At 39.6% G+C, this 15,806-nt stretch overlaps 1 protein-coding gene across 1 annotated transcript in view; it reads right to left on the bottom strand.

Moving 5' to 3' along the window:
• Positions 1 to 1,648: 1,648 nt before the first annotated feature.
• Positions 1,649 to 15,806, bottom strand: part of Gabra1 (gamma-aminobutyric acid type A receptor subunit alpha1) — a 47,626-nt gene continuing 33,468 nt past the window's right edge. Inside the window, exons 8-10 of the mRNA XM_048334249.1 lie at positions 11,539 to 11,691; positions 5,980 to 6,182; positions 1,649 to 4,348 (exon numbers count right to left, since the gene is read on the bottom strand). Coding sequence (XP_048190206.1) covers positions 4,037 to 4,348; positions 5,980 to 6,182; positions 11,539 to 11,691 — 668 coding nt within the window. The 3' untranslated portion in view covers positions 1,649 to 4,036. The remainder of the gene's footprint in view (positions 4,349 to 5,979; positions 6,183 to 11,538; positions 11,692 to 15,806) is intronic.

The following is a 15,806-nucleotide window of genomic DNA, read 5'->3' as shown; positions in this document are numbered from 1 at the left end:
TATGCTGCGTTCCTTCACACACATTGGATAGCCATAATATTCAAAGTTATTAGCATTAACTATTGTCATTTTGTAGCATTATGGTAGTAACACTTATAAGATATGTTACATTTAAAAAATACGTAGCTGTCTAAATTTTAGTAAATTAATACTGGTGTTTAAATGCAATTTTATTTCCAGTTATACCCAAAAGGTCCACATAACAAATAATAGGCAGACCCTGTCCTGTGCCCGCAGCAGAAGCCAAATCTGCTTTGCCTTTTCGGGCAATCTATGTAAACGAGAACCCTCTGTTTTGTGTCACTATGTCTGGCTTCCTTCACTTACCATAATGGGTTGGAGGGGCGAGGGGTTGACGGTACTAAAATTTGAACTCAGAACCTTACATTTAGTAGGCAGTCTCTCTTTGAGCTACAATTCCAGAGCGGCATGTTTTTCAGTCCATCCATGTATCTTCTGTTACTCATTTAGTGTGCACAACTTTTTCTTAGCGTAATATTATTGTTCTTATTCTGTAAGGTTTATGGGCCTAATATACCTATCATCATTCACATACAAGTGGCTATGAGAATTTGTGTCTTTATTCTCGATGGAACTATTGAGACTTGAGATAAGTGGATATTTCATATTTTAGACTTCCCAAATCATTTTCCGAGGTGTAGCGATACTGGTTTTCTTTTTCATTAGCTGTGTAAGGGGTCCAATTCCTCTACATTCTCTGACATGAGTTTTATGGTCCACCATTTGATTACAACCCTTATATGGGCACATATTGTTATTATGGCTTTAATTCCTTTGACTCCTAATGGCATTGAACATCTTTGTTCAGTCTTTCAAATGATTATAAATGATTTTAATTTACTGTTTGGTTATAGGAATTCTCAGCAAAAAATTAAATATAAATAAGTTAATGGTTCTCAACCTTGACTACCTATACTCATCACTGAGAGAGTTCATTCTTTTTTCTGAGAGAAGTTGAGCCAGAGTCCTATGGAAAGATCAGGAAATAAATTCTTTGAATTAGCGATAGAGGCAAATGCTACTAGCATTTTAGCATTTTTTGTGTGTTGGTTTGGTTTTACAAATATCGAAATGCTGCCAGGTGGTTAATTTTTTTTTCTGATGCTAGGGTTTGAACTAGGAATCTCATGTTCACTAGGCTTATTTGCTCACCTGGTACTCTAGCACTTGAGCCACACCTACATCCCAGTGTTTGCTAGTTATTTTTAGTTGTACAGTCTCATAGGCTTTTCTGTCTGGAATTGTCTTGAACTATAATTTTCTAGATCTCATCCTCTTGAGTAGCTAGGATTACAAGGGTGAGAGCCCCTGGCACCTGGCTGTAAATTTTTACTGAGAAGCAAGTCTTTAAAAGTCATAGTTGGGGAAGAAACTCTGAATACAGTGTGAAAATTCTTCCATGTGGCCAGATTGCTCCTCGCCATTGTTATTTTTGGTACATCTAACCTGAAAATGAGATAAAACAAAGAAATGGATGGACTTTGGATAGTGTGAAAAGAGAGTCCAGTATCCCACTTTATTATTGAATAACATTAGCTTTATTATGATAATAGAATACAGTATAACATAAAATCAAGAGCTTTTGCTAAACTCTGTAAAGCAATACATGCATCTGCCATAAACAACCTTGACTCTTGTTAGGTTTTATTGCCACTTCACTGCACTAAGGTGCAATAAACATTCACTGTCATCTTTTGGGAAAAAAGAATCCTGGGAGTAAACAGGAACTGTCCTCTATAAGAGTGCATCTTTATTTTCAAGGAAGACTTAACCTAGCATCACATGGTTTAGCAAAGCACTGTAGAAAAAGCTACATAGAATAATTGGTCTTTGATAACTGTGCAATCAGTTTATACAATAGAGTGCTACCCACATGTACTAACAACTAAGAAATGGGAGGAATGCAGTCATTGCATAGCAGAAAAGCAGACTAAGAATTATTCACATCTAATGAGCAAAGTACAGATCAAAGGTTAGCCAGGAGGAGTCTGGGAGATAAAATGCTCTCAAGAAATACATTAGATCAACGTCGAGAAATAACAAGATAAACAGCAACATAGAAGTTAGAGCCATCATTTATTTTATTTTCTATACATAGTATCTACAGATGAAACCAGAGGATGAATGTCCGTGGTCAGCCTTTATTGGACTAGCTCATGAAATTTAGGCAAGACCAAATCGAACAGTGAAACACATCTAAAAATGAAAACCAGAGTTTGTTTAGGAAAACAGTTATATTTTACTCCATCATTGGATAGCAGCTTTTGGAGAAAACCATTGCTCAAAACTAAGATAGGAATCTCAACTGTCATTTGGCAATGATACGGAACGTTGTATGTCATATTATTGTAAATATGTTGACACCATGACCTGTAGATTCTCAACACTAAATTTAAAGATCTGTGAAACTCTGACAAAGGAGACTCCAAAAATACCTTCTGCATAAATATTTATTTCTAAAACATCTGGGCAGTAATGAAAGACTAGAATTTTTATAGGGAGTCTTAATGGACCTCTTTAATTTAAAGCCCTTACATAGTATGCCTACAAATATATTGCTACAGTATAAATGAAATGTAGTAAGATTACCCAATAAAAGCTATTTCCTGTACACTCTGTCATGTATTTTATAGTGAATGTTACATATGGTACAGCACTTATTGAAATAGTTGATATCAGCAAATATAGCAATAATATACAGTTGAATTTTTTTTTCTAGCTCCAGCGAAGGCTTCCCATTTTCTTTCTATAGTACAAGAGCTTCACATAGGAAAATGTGGAATGGCAGGACTCGAGGAGAGACCCACTGATGTGTTATGGGACACCAAACACCAGTCTGGAATTAGGCTCTTTTTTGTATAATAAGAGGACTTCATACTCAACTCCTGACATGCTGTCCTGTCTTAAAGTACAGGCTCCGATGTCTACTCCTAGCTTTCAACCACATTCTGACAGCTACCCGTGGTGATTTCTATGCAAATCGTATGAACATAACTTTTAAAAAAGTAAAAAAAAATGTACAGTCCCATGCTGAATATTTACAAATGTAATTTCTATATTGTATTTTCGTGTTCTAGTCATAAATTTCAATCTAAAGCTTTTAATGTAGTTATATAAAAGAATACATTCAACAATTCTAGAGCTTGCAAAATACTTTTGCCCCTCTAAAAACATCTTCGTAATAAGAATAGAGTGATTATTGAATCAATTTACTATCTGGAAGTAGAATGGAAAAAGGGTGTGTTTTCTAAAAACTAGTTGATTAAATAATTCAGATGTCTCAAGATGATTCTTTATCGAGAAGAGTAGCAAAACTTGATATGGTAGCAAAGCAGTCTATTCAAAGTGTTTCTCTGCATTGGATTAAATGAACTCTGCATCCAACAGTGGCAACCTTGCCTACAAAATTTCTACGAATTTTAAAATAGCATTTAACAACTAAATAATGCATTAGAGATTTTTGTATGTCAGTTTGGGAACAAAATGTTAAAGCTCTACATCTGCTTAAAAAAAGAAAACAACACCAAGAGCACCCCATCGCTTGTGCAAGAAAGACATAGGTGCTTTAGAATTTTCTTCGTTAAACATTTATAATTTATCCTCTTAAATACCTCCACACAAAAATATTTTTGACATGTACAGTATCTTTTATTAAAGAATATTTGGCAATCTATCTACAAATGATTTAGGTGTTATAGGTAAGCTCTATTTATTTTTTCTTCCTCTTTTCCTCTTTGGACTTCTTTCCCTCTCTTCCTGTCACATCTGTCTCCTGACATCATTTTTCTCCCTTGATTTCTCTCTCGCGCTTCCTTTCCTGTCTCTGAACTATATATTCTGCTCTGCTCTGGACTGCCAGTCAGGGGTCTCTTGTTCTTATATGAGTTATGGAAATAAGGAAACCTTCAAATTCTTTTTAAGACAGAGGCAATAAAGCAGATAGGAATCACTGCGCTTTGAACAGAAAGCAATTCCCAGTGTGAAGGACAGAACAACAGAACGTGACTGACAGGACCTACTTGTGCGGGGTGGGGGCCTTGAGCTGAGGCTCCCGGTTTAAATACGTAGCCCAGTAGACTAAGTTAAAGATTCCAAATAACAGCGGGAAGGCTATTCTTGACAGCCGGTCGATTTTGCTGACGCTGTTGAAGGTTTTCTTGGGTTCTGGGGGTTTTGTTTCAGGCTTCACTTCTTTGGGCTCTATCGTTGCACTTTTAGCAATGGTGGCTAAGCCAGGGTCACCCCTGGCCAAATTAGGGGTGTAGCTGGTTGCTGTTGGAGCATATGTGTTGTTTTTCTTAATGAGTGGATCCTTCACTTTCTTTGGCTATAGAAGAAAAAGCAAAGCAATTGTTTAACACACACACACACACACACACACACACACACACACACACACCTATGAGAAGCAAAATTACAAGTTGCTAGGTAAACTGGCTCTTGCTTTGAGACTCAATTCTGTTGCTTATTTAAAAATCTCACTGGCAGACAATACATTATATATGTTGTCATCCAAAAAAGAAAATTGGAGTCTGCTGAGCACCTACTTTTTTTTTATGTCTGTAATCCTTGCTACTTGGGAGACTACAATCCAGAGGATAGCAGTTTAAGGCCATCTTAGGCAGGAAATTCTGGAAGAATCCATCAGGGTGGAAGAAGTTGGGTATGCTGGTCGGCCCCTGCCACCCCAACCACAGCAGGGAGCCCCAGATAGGAGGGCGGTGCTCCCAGGTACACAGTCAGCCAAAAGCCAATGCTCTGTCTCAAAACTGACCAGTACAAAAACTGGCTAGAGTCATGGCACTGTGGTAGAGCACCCTCCTAACAAGTGGGGATCCCTGAGTTCAAAACCAGATAACACACACAAGAGGTGGAGTCTGTGTCTTCACTGGTTCAACGCAGGACGGAACTGTGAGCGGGGTGGTGGGGTGCAATCTCAGGGGCATAAACTGAACACAGCCTTCACCTACCAAGCATGCGCAGCTACTTGAGAAACCTAGGGCAGAATGCTGAACGAGAGGCCCAGCGCACAGCCCGTATCCGTTTCAGATAGGTGAAAGCGACAGCTGTGGGTCCTCTATTTCTGGAAGAACCTGCAGTGGGTGGCAGCCGTAGGGGGGAATCCCGCTGTACCAGCAGGTTGTTCCCAGACTTCCAATCCCGAGCAAGTAACTGGCTGTTGTTTTTTGTTACTAAATTGTGGGGTGGGTTGTTTTATATAATTCAATTGCTGAGATAATTATTATTTGATTATTAATTAAATAATTGTCGCTCCTCCTGTTTTGAGCAGGCAAAAGATATGTAGGACTATTTCAGATTTCCTTTGCTCAGTCTTTGTTCGGGTTGACTTGCTCAGCCATGCTATCTGAGCAATGAAGGATAAATGAAGAACCTGCTAAGGTTTCTTTCAGACAAACATTTCTTCAAAGTGATCAGCCGGAAGCTATGTGGTCTGGTAGAGTAACCATTAACCACCTTTGAATACTGAGCCCTGGAAGTGTGACTGATGTGATTTGGGGTATACTGTAAGAACATTTTATAGATTTAATGTGAAAGGTATAATGTTACATACTTCCTTAACAATGTCTTATGTGGGTTATATAAGCCAGTGTGCTTTTATCTATTGTGATAAAATACATTAGCCACATTCATTTCACATAGGTTGAGCCTTTGAATGGTTTCAACGTGAGCATTACAGAAGCTCAGGTTCCACGCCCGCCTCACCTCTGTGAAACCACCGCTGCATTTCTTTTGTACACAGGAATCAGACACGTGGTTGTTTTGGCAAAGAGACAAGGTGCCTCCCCTTAGCCTTACTGAAAATTGGAGATAGTTGATTTATACCATGCTAAGGAAAAAAAAGAAATGAATCCTCATCCTTTCCCTCATACTATTTGGGCACAGGGACCTGACTCTCCCATTGCGCAAGGTTGATGGCAGGCAGGAGAACACATTTACCTTTTCTGGAACCACACTTTTGCCGTCCCATGCATAGCCCCTCTTGGTGAAATAGTTGACAGTAGCGAACTCGATCAGAGCGGAGAAGACGAAGGCATAGCACACTGCGATGAACCAGTCCATGGCCGTGGCGTAGGCCACCTTTGGGAGGGAGTTCCTGGCACTGATGCTCAAAGTCGTCATAGTCAGCACAGTTGTCACTCCTGGGAGGGAAGATAGCAAGCAATCAACAGTGCGGGTTTCGACGGTAAGTTTCATCCCTGGAGTTCAACCCACTTAAGCTAAGGAAATCGACAGCACTATGTGCAAAATGCGGTTCTTAAATCATCCCATTTTGGTTAGGAATGGGGATGAATGAAAATTTAACCCCGGTGGATTGCAGTGGGGCGGGACTGAAGGCGAGTCTTGGAAGAATAAACCAAGGCATGGTTGAGGAACTGTCCCATCAGACCATGGACTTCTTCATATGAGCACTTCCTACGTGCCTTGCTGGGTAGAGCAGAAAAGAACATTCTTCATTGCGCCTAACTCTGGAGAGATAAATTACAGATCTATATTGCCTCTGATCTACAAGGAGTATGTAGATCCTCAGGGATCTTTAAATATTCAGTGTCTCAAATGTTGAAAACCAGAAAGTCAGTGATATCTTGATAATTAAAAGATAAATAAACAGCATTAGGATGGTAATCTAGCACTTTATTAACTCATCCTTTTTTACAATGTGTTGTGGGCTGGGAATATAGCCTAGTGGCAAGAGTACTTGCCTTGTATACATGAAGCCTGAGGTTCGATTCCCCAGCACCACATATATAGAAAATGGCCAGAAGTGGCGCTGTGGCTCAAGTGGCAGAGTGCTAGCCTTGAGCAGAAAGAAGCCAGGGACAGTGCTCAGGCCCTGAGGTCAAGGCCCAGGACTGGCAAAAAAAAAAAAAGGGGGGGGCTGGGGATATGGCCTAGTGGCAAGAGTGCTTGCCTTGTATACATGAGGCCCTGGGTTCGATTCCCCAGCACCACATATACAGAAAACGGCCAGAAGTGGCGCTGTGGCTCAAGTGGCAGAGTGCTAGCCTTGAGCAAGAAGAAGCCAGGGACACTGCTCAGGCCCTGAGTCCAAGGCCCAGGACTGGCCAAAAATAAATAAATAAATAAATACAATGTGTTGTCCTGATTCTGAAACAGCTAGTCATTTAGACAAACTCTTGGAAGCCACATGTACGTATATATGTATCTATACGCACATATAAACACCTATATATACATATATGTGTGTATACATATATATGAACATCAGGTTACATAATAGTTATTTCACACACACATATACTGTGTATATGTATATGTGTACACGTAATAAATTTTACAGATTTGCTTAAAGTCAGACAAGTCTAATTGATCTTTTCCTTTCTGCTAATTCTGTCTCAATCTCCTATTCTGGAACTCCACTGCAGGGATTAAAATGACCTATATTCAAGGTCAAAGCAGTTTTCAAGTCAGTCCCTTTTAATTTATTTAGATAAGATGAATTAGTATGCAAAAGATGATATTGTTGGATGTTCAACTAACCAGCTGATATTCATCAGTCTCACATACTTCATCTCCTCTATTAGAATACCATATAATGCATTACATTTTATGATATACAATACCATAGTGTATTAGAATACTGAGTATAATGTCACAAGGTTCCTCTTAGTCCGTCTGAAAAACGTTTGAAAATAATCCATAGAAACACAGCTGACCTACCCTGGAAACAGTCTTGAGCTCTTTCATTGTTGATCCCCAACATCAACCAGTTAACAAATGTTACCTCAATCTCCATAGCTATAAACTGGGTGGCTTGCTCTCCATTCTCTTTTTTCTCTCTACCATTAGTATAATTCCCAGAGAGGGAGATTCCTGTCCAGTCATTCACAAAATTACTGTCAGAACCACATATAATCGTACAAGATGATACTTTCAGCACTATAAATATTGTATTGGTGTGGTAGGTCTTGTCTTTCATGTACCTTAGGCTTGAATCTATGGTTCTTCTTTTTAGAAAATCAACTGGGTCATGTGGTAGATGGTCAACATTTGTAATCTGTTTCCCACCAACCAATATTCCCTAGTTTTCCATGAATTTCAGGGCAAGAAGGCCTAGGAAGGATATCATCAAGAATAAATATGGCGGGCTGGGGATATAGCCTAGTGGCAAGAGTGTCTGCCTCGGATACACGAGGCCCTAGGTTCGATTCCCCAGCACCACATATACAGAAAACGGCCAGAAGCGGCGCTGTGGCTCAAGTGGCAGAGTGCTAGCCTTGAGCGGGAAGAAGCCAGGGATAGTGCTCAGGCCCTGAGTCCAAGGCCCAGGACTGGCCAAAAAAAAAAAAAAAAAGAATAAATATGGCAAGATTTTTTAAATCAACATTTTATCTTTGACACATGGTCAGATTTATATGAAATAGAATCACTTTGAGCTTGGAGAGATTACAAAAAATTCTGGGGCAATGTTAGTATTGCGTAACTAACCATCATTTAATGAATATTGCCTGGAAAACAGCCCCCAAATTTACATATCAATACTAACTAGAGAAAATAACAAAGTAATTAAAAGTCAGTATTTGGGGAACAGAGCAACCCAGTTTCAAATCCCAGTTGTGTAATTGCAATGACCTTGGGACAATTGCTTCACCATCTTGGGTTTCTGGGTTTTGTTGTTTGAATTTTTTTCCTTGCTAATTGATTTTTTTAAAGTCAAAAGCACAGTGCTGTTTGAGTGTTAAGTGAGGTAGTATAATCAAGTGTTTAGTTTTTAGCCTCAGAGAGACTAATGGCAGAATTAATGACTGTTATCACTGCAAATTTCAATGTCCTTTTGATAATTCTATATGATAGTGAACGCTAGTAAGAAATGTTTTTAGAGCAGCCCTGCAAAGTAATTAGCATTGGTTATGCATCATCCACCTAGTGTGTTCATGGACTGTGAGCAATTAAATAGCACTAAGAAGTGTGTGTGTGTGTGTGTGTGTGTGTGTGTGTGTGTATGTGTTGAAATCTCTACCTTAGAGGGGAAAAAAGGAATAAAACTTGTTGAGCACCTATTAAGTTCTAAGTCTATACAATCTATATATAATCATTTTCTTGTTGAATTATTTGAACACTACTACTTCACTTTCCCTGAACTCTCACTTGATAGGCAACTGGAAATCAGAAAGATAAATTAGCTATTACTGTACAACTAGAAGCTGATGGAGCTGACCCTGAATTTGGAACTTTCTGGAAGTAACACGACAGAACCCCATTGCCTACAAGTAAAAGAGAGTGTGGAAAGCCCTGTGTACGCTCTTTGAAAGCATGAAGTAGGCATTAGCCTTGCTGCATTCTGGATTCTTGTTTGGAAAATTAGCTTATAAAAGGTAACTTTTGTTAGATTGTTTTTCCTATTTTAGTATTTAAGTACTGGAGATCTACCCAAGCATATATAAAGCTCAGAGGAATGTGCTGAGTTTAGGCTAAAAGGAATAGAAATATGTGTACTAAATAAATGTTAGAAGGCTAAAGGGCTGGGAAAGTTGTATTTGTGATCTGGTTGAACTTAAACACTGGAAACATATAATGTGATACACAGAAATACTTGGCACAGCTCAGTTTACACATATATAGTTCTGTTCACCAAAAGGGCACGAGTTGATTGAGGTGTACAGTCACTAGAAATGCGAAGAGCAATGTTTTTGACATATAAAACATTTTCAAATGGTTTGGAGAATTCCCAAGTAGAAAGAGTGGCATTTGTTGGAGTGAGAAAGAGAAAAGATAACACTTCAAAGAATGTTTTTCACTCAAGTGACGGCCTTACTCATCAAAAACGAAATACAGCAAAGCACATAAAATAACTCATTTATGTGTCCTAATTTAGCTTTTAATTCCTCCTAAGTTAATGGAACACACACACACACACACACACACACACACACGTGAGAATCTTATGAAAAGCTCAGCCTCTGGGAATCTCAATACTTACTACTCTTGAAATACCATATATCCTTATAAAGAGAAATGAATCTGAAATGAATTTCTCTTTCGCTATAGAACTAGAAATGATTTGGGTTTGTAAGTCACAATGGCATCAGGAGTGGTGCGCAGAGCTTCTAGATGGGAAGCTGGAGGTAAGTCACCGTTTGAAATAAGTAACTTTTCAGGATACTCGTAGCAGAATCTGATTTTCCACACGTGGCGTATGCGGAAGGATGCTCTCAAGGCAACAGTGTCTTTATCACACGAGGAGTCTCATTGGACTTTGTAGAATAAACTCGGGTCGCTGTGTCTTGCACTAGTGAATATGTGATTGTGATTTCTTGCTCACAGTGATCCCATTCTACGTCTCGTCGTTGCAGCGGGATGGTTTGGACATAACTGTGAAGAATATCAGGGCACAGGCCCTGGGGCCAAGGGCCTGTGCTCTGTCCCCATTCCCTGCCTCAGCGCCCGTCTCCTTCAAGCTACTGAGTGCAGTGTTCCTGCAGCTCCAAGTTTATAAAAGTCATATCACAGTAATAAAGGGTAGGATAGTGTTAGGGTTAAGTGATAGAATACAGCTTAATTATATTGAGCAGTGCCCAGTATAAAAGCACACTGTAACTTGTTCTCTGTTCTTTTTATGATTTTTCCAATTTCAAGCTCCAAATGTTACCCCAGTGAGAAGAGTGGTCTGTATTCTATTTGATATTACATTTTGCTCCTGGCATAGAGCAGTAAATTATAGTAAGTTTCAAATAAAAATGGGCTGAATGAATCAATAAATCTATTGTAGCAAAATACTTTAATCAGTCTGATGCATATAATTGAGATAGGATACCAGACATACTTCTTTGTAAAAAAAAAATACAAGCTCTGAAATAGAACACCATGAGGTCATATTTTGCATTAGAGAGAGGTTATTTGCCCTTTAAATAATTCTTCATCTGATAACTTGAATTATTTAGGTCACTTAAAAGTTCTTAATAGGATAGAACGTGTCTCTGTGATTCTTCAGTGGTGTATGTGTCAGGTAAAGAGGGTCAGTCGTGAATGAGCTCTCCCCGCGTAAAGAAACATGAGCACTTTGTTTTGTTTTAAAGTTTTTGTGTAGAAAAAGGAGTTGTGTATGAGGAGGGATGTGGTTTGTGGCTGTCTTCTGAGAGTCTTCCCAAAGGCTACTATAGAGTAAGTATCCCCATGTATCTATTTGAATGTCGTTTAAACCTGCTCCCCCCAAAACAAAGCAAAAATACCTAACTATCAAATCAAATGTCATCAGCTCAGTTCACTCACACACTCTGAAACGGCTTGAGATATGTGTGTGTGTGTGCGTGTGTGTGTGTGTGTGTGTGTACTATACACACCCACACATATAGACACCACAGACAGGTAGGTAGATTTTAGGCATAGAAACATGATTGTCCAAACCGTGATAGGAATGGCCGTTCTTGGACCCTTGCCGCCATAGTGACTTCGGTCTCCAGTCTCCTGGCCACATGGCAGGCGTGGTGTGCGGTGTCCCCCCGACCCTGGCGCGCATGCTGCCTCCATGACACTTACCGAAGACAGTTCTCGCGGGCACGGACTCTCTGTTGAGCCAGAAGGAGACTTGGGAGAGGATGACCGTCATGATGCACGGCAAGTAGGTCTGAATCACAAAGTAGCCGATCTTCCTCTTCAAGTGGAAGTGAGTTGTCATCACGACATATTCTCCTGGAGGGGGAAACAGATGGAACGTTGAACACGGTGAACTTGGAAAGCCAATCGTGCCTGAGGTTTGTCCATTAGCAGCACAGCCCCTTCTCTATGTGACATTCCCTTGCTGGAGAGAAAAAACTTTTGTACAAGAGGGGAAAGAAGCACTTTTAATATACCTTCAAATCACCGTGAGCATGAAATGGAGTTTCTAGAGTCTTTGCAGATATCCAAACTTCCTGACGTTGCTACATGAACTATCTAAGGGAAAAGTCTGATCATCTGTTTGCAGATTGGTTTCAAGGATTATGAAGATAATGTGTCAGATTTGGTTTGGTTGCCTATATTTATGCATATATACATATGCATATATATGCATATATATGTGTGTATACATATAGATGCATACACACATATACAATAGAGCCAGGCACTGGTGGCTCACGCCTGTAATCCTAGCTACTTAGGAGGCTGAGATCTGAGAATCCTGGTTCAAAGCCAGCTTGGGCAGGAAAGACTGAGACTTTGATGTCCAATTAACCACCGAAATGCCAAACATACAGCTGTGGTTTGCGTGCTACCCTTGAGAGAAAAAGCTGAAGGACAGTACCCAGGCTCTTGAGTATCAGCACCGAAAAATAAAAAAATACAAAAGACTAGGCCATCTAGGATGAACATTGCCAAACTGGTTCCGCGTGTTCATTGAAGGTGCTCTCCTATGGAAGTCAGGCAAGGTACGCTTTAGTTCTAATACTTCCTTGAACCTAGGATGAGTAATTTAGATGGCCTGATATCCAAAAATGAGTGGACTGAAATCCAGTGTTCCCCAAGTGCCACCTAGATTGACAAACTGTTTCTTAAGTTGCACTGGGGATTGAACCCAGAGCTGGACACACTCAAGGCGAGTGCCCTGCCACCGAGCTACATGGATGGCCGGGCCTGTAAGAAGCTCTCGATCCTACCCATCCCCAGCCTGGTGGCCCCACTCACTACTCTCACTGGTCTTTCTCTACTTCCGACTCCGGCTTTATTTAGAGGCCAGAAGCTGTAGACACACAGCCCATATTGCAGGAAGGTTTTTATTTTTCTTCATGTTACATTTTTTTTCCAATTACAAATCTTAGAACTTCTTGTCCTGATTCACTGAGAAGATAAGCTTAGCTCTCTGTGGGTGGATAGAAGAGAAGTAGATGTGTTCTGCATTAGAAAGCTTCATTCTCCTTGCAAGTTGTTTTTGTTTGTTTTTTTTTCATTTCTTTCCCCTTTTCACTTTCCCTGTGTGGGTGACATCTTTATACAGACCCCTGGTTGGTATGCTCCCACTACTTAGCACCCTTGGTCCCTATACACAGAGCCTCTTTACAAATCTCACTTCTGTAGCTCGGTGCTGGTGGCTCATGCCTGTAATCCGAGCTACTCAGAAGACTGAGATCAGAAGCCCTTCACTTGAACCCAGCCAGGGCAGAAAAGTCTGAGAAACTCTTATCTCCTAATTAACTAGCAGTCACCAGGCTGGAGGACCAGCCTTGACCAAACCAACAGGGCAGCTCTGTACAGCACGGAGTTAAATCTATAGAACCAACACCAAAGGGAAAAAAGAAAAGCAGCGATCTTGCAGCTGGCTGCTCACGTGGTACAGCCTTAAGTAATGAATGCCCTTCATTTCTCTCTTTTCTTCACTCTTCTTCCACGTTGGTAAATGTATTGGCAGAAGAAATGGATTGACTGTTTACAGGAGAAAATCGTCCATCCATTCATTCCTGTTCTCTCAGCATTAATGATTATTAATGACAACACCTGCTATTTTCCAAGCATCGCCTAATTTCTTTCAACTTAATTTATAGCTGTTGTTTATATTTATCATAGTGCCTCATACGTTGTATTCTAGTGATGTGTTTATGTCCCTCCCACCAAACTGAAATAGAGAAACAGTTCTTCAGATACAGTATGATCTCACATGCTCTCTGTATTCCATACCTGTCTGTGATGAAAATGGAAACTTAAGGTCATGCAAAACAAACTGCATGACTATCTGTATTGGAAGGATAAGCCATATGCTCGCTAATTCGTTTTCGGCACTGTCTATCTGCTTTCGGTGATGCCTTAAAGGTCACAGAAAGGAGAAAGAAGTGATCCAAATTTGAAAACAAAATTCAGAAAACCAGTCTTCCAAAAGCTCAGCTCAAATCTCTTCCTGTGAGGACAAACCCCTCCTAGCTGTCAGCACCATGGGGAGTACGTTATTATTCCGGACCATTCATTCCGGGTGGCCGGCAAAATGTCACCAGCTCAAAGCAAAAGAAAAGAAAAGAAACCACCTTTCCTATAATGTCAAGAAGATGAGTGCCTACACATATCTAATTCGCGTTTCTTGTGTGCAATGTGACTTTTTTTTTTCTGAGAGGCTGAAAAGGATAGGATGTTTTAGAGATCTAAAAAGCCATTATTTGACATTATGTTTGTTTTGTAAACAATTTATTTCTCTTACTGATTGTGGAAAGAATAGGAAGGCTTGTAATATTTTCAAACATCTCCTTAAATTAAGTGAATTTTAAGGAGGGTTGGCACTGAAATTTTAAGCAAGGGAAAGAAAGGACAGCAATAGCTGAATCAAGTTGTAATAACTTAAAAATGAAAGAAAAATACAACAACCAAATTGGATCGAGAGTCTAGACACCAAATGCTTACGCGCTAAGCATGTGAAATGCTTTTCCTCTAATTCAACAGTCTCGGAGACTTACTATTCAAATATCCTTTTACATATCAGCTAGCCCCAAGGGAACTTGGTAAATTAGATGTAACAATATTTCTGATATATTACAAGATAAAATGAATGAGAAGTAGAAGGGGAAAAGGGGTGTAATTTGGTAAAAATTGACAGTAATATTGGTTTACAGCTAGCTTATAATATTTGCTTTCTCAAATATGAATTACTAGAAGATAAATACTTAACTGATTTTGCTTTGCTGATTTTGTCCAATTAATATGATAGTATTTAGCTGAAGTGTTTCTCAGAATACTTTGAGGAAAAAATGTGAAAGTGATCTTTAAAAATCTGATTCCTATATTATTCAGGTTAGTAATTGAAAGATAGAACAACATAAATATACACTCTAACAAGCTTAGGAAATCAACCACTCAGCCATTTAATAAAGTGTTACTGTACACTGAGTCCAGGAAATGCTGTAATATTTCTTCCAAGTTCTTAAGAAGTAATGTATTACAATATTTCAGATATGGGTGGAAGAATTTCAGGACCAGACATAGTCCACTTAACCTTTCTCGAGGTATTTCCTGATTTGAAATAGGAAAGAGTTGACCAAGTAACCACAGAGCACTCGGGCATGCTCTTCCTCTCTCTCTCTCTGTCTCTCTCTCTCCCTCCCCCCCCTCTGATCTCACATTCTGTTTTTAATTGGTTTTGTAGAAATCATGTACTGAGCTTTATAAATGAGAGCCTCTGACTCTTGTGATGAATGTTGATGGTCACCGAGACCTTGGGATCAGAGGAGCCAGTTACTTTCCTCATTACTTTGACCTTACAAGGTTAACCTTAATCTTATCAGCCAGAGAAAAGAGGAACCATAATTTCTTAGTCATCTGTTCTGAGGATTAATGAAAGTCATGCTGGAGGTACATCTTATTTCCTCAACTAACATAGATCAGATTTAATTTGGCAAATATGAGGAACTTAGGGTCATCATTGCATGTATGTAAACATTACTGTGTGTACAGTCGCATCAGCTCTTGGATATGGGTATGATTTCTTTTTATCTTCTTTTTTGTCTTGTCAGTCGTGGGGCTTGAACTCTGGACTGGGGCACTGTCCCTGAGCTCTTCAAGTCAAGGCTAGTGTTCTACCACTTTGAGCTACAGTGCCACTTCCTGTTTTCTGGTTGTTAATTGGAGATAAGTGTCTCACTGACTTTTCTGCCTGGGCTGGATTTGAACCTTGATCCTCAGATCTCAGCCTCCTGTGTAGCTAGGATTACAGGTATGAACCTACTGGAGCCTGGCTACAGTTACGATTTCTATGCTTAATGCCAAATTTCATTTGTTTTACTTTTCTGCAGAAGTCATAATGTGTAATCTTCCGTGACCACTGTGACTTTTTCAGAGTTTCTCCTTAAAGA

This window comes from Perognathus longimembris, chromosome 25 (genome assembly GCF_023159225.1).
Source record: "Perognathus longimembris pacificus isolate PPM17 chromosome 25, ASM2315922v1, whole genome shotgun sequence".
Taxonomy (NCBI): domain Eukaryota; kingdom Metazoa; phylum Chordata; class Mammalia; order Rodentia; family Heteromyidae; genus Perognathus; species Perognathus longimembris.
This window is presented reverse-complemented; position numbering and strand designations above follow the sequence as displayed.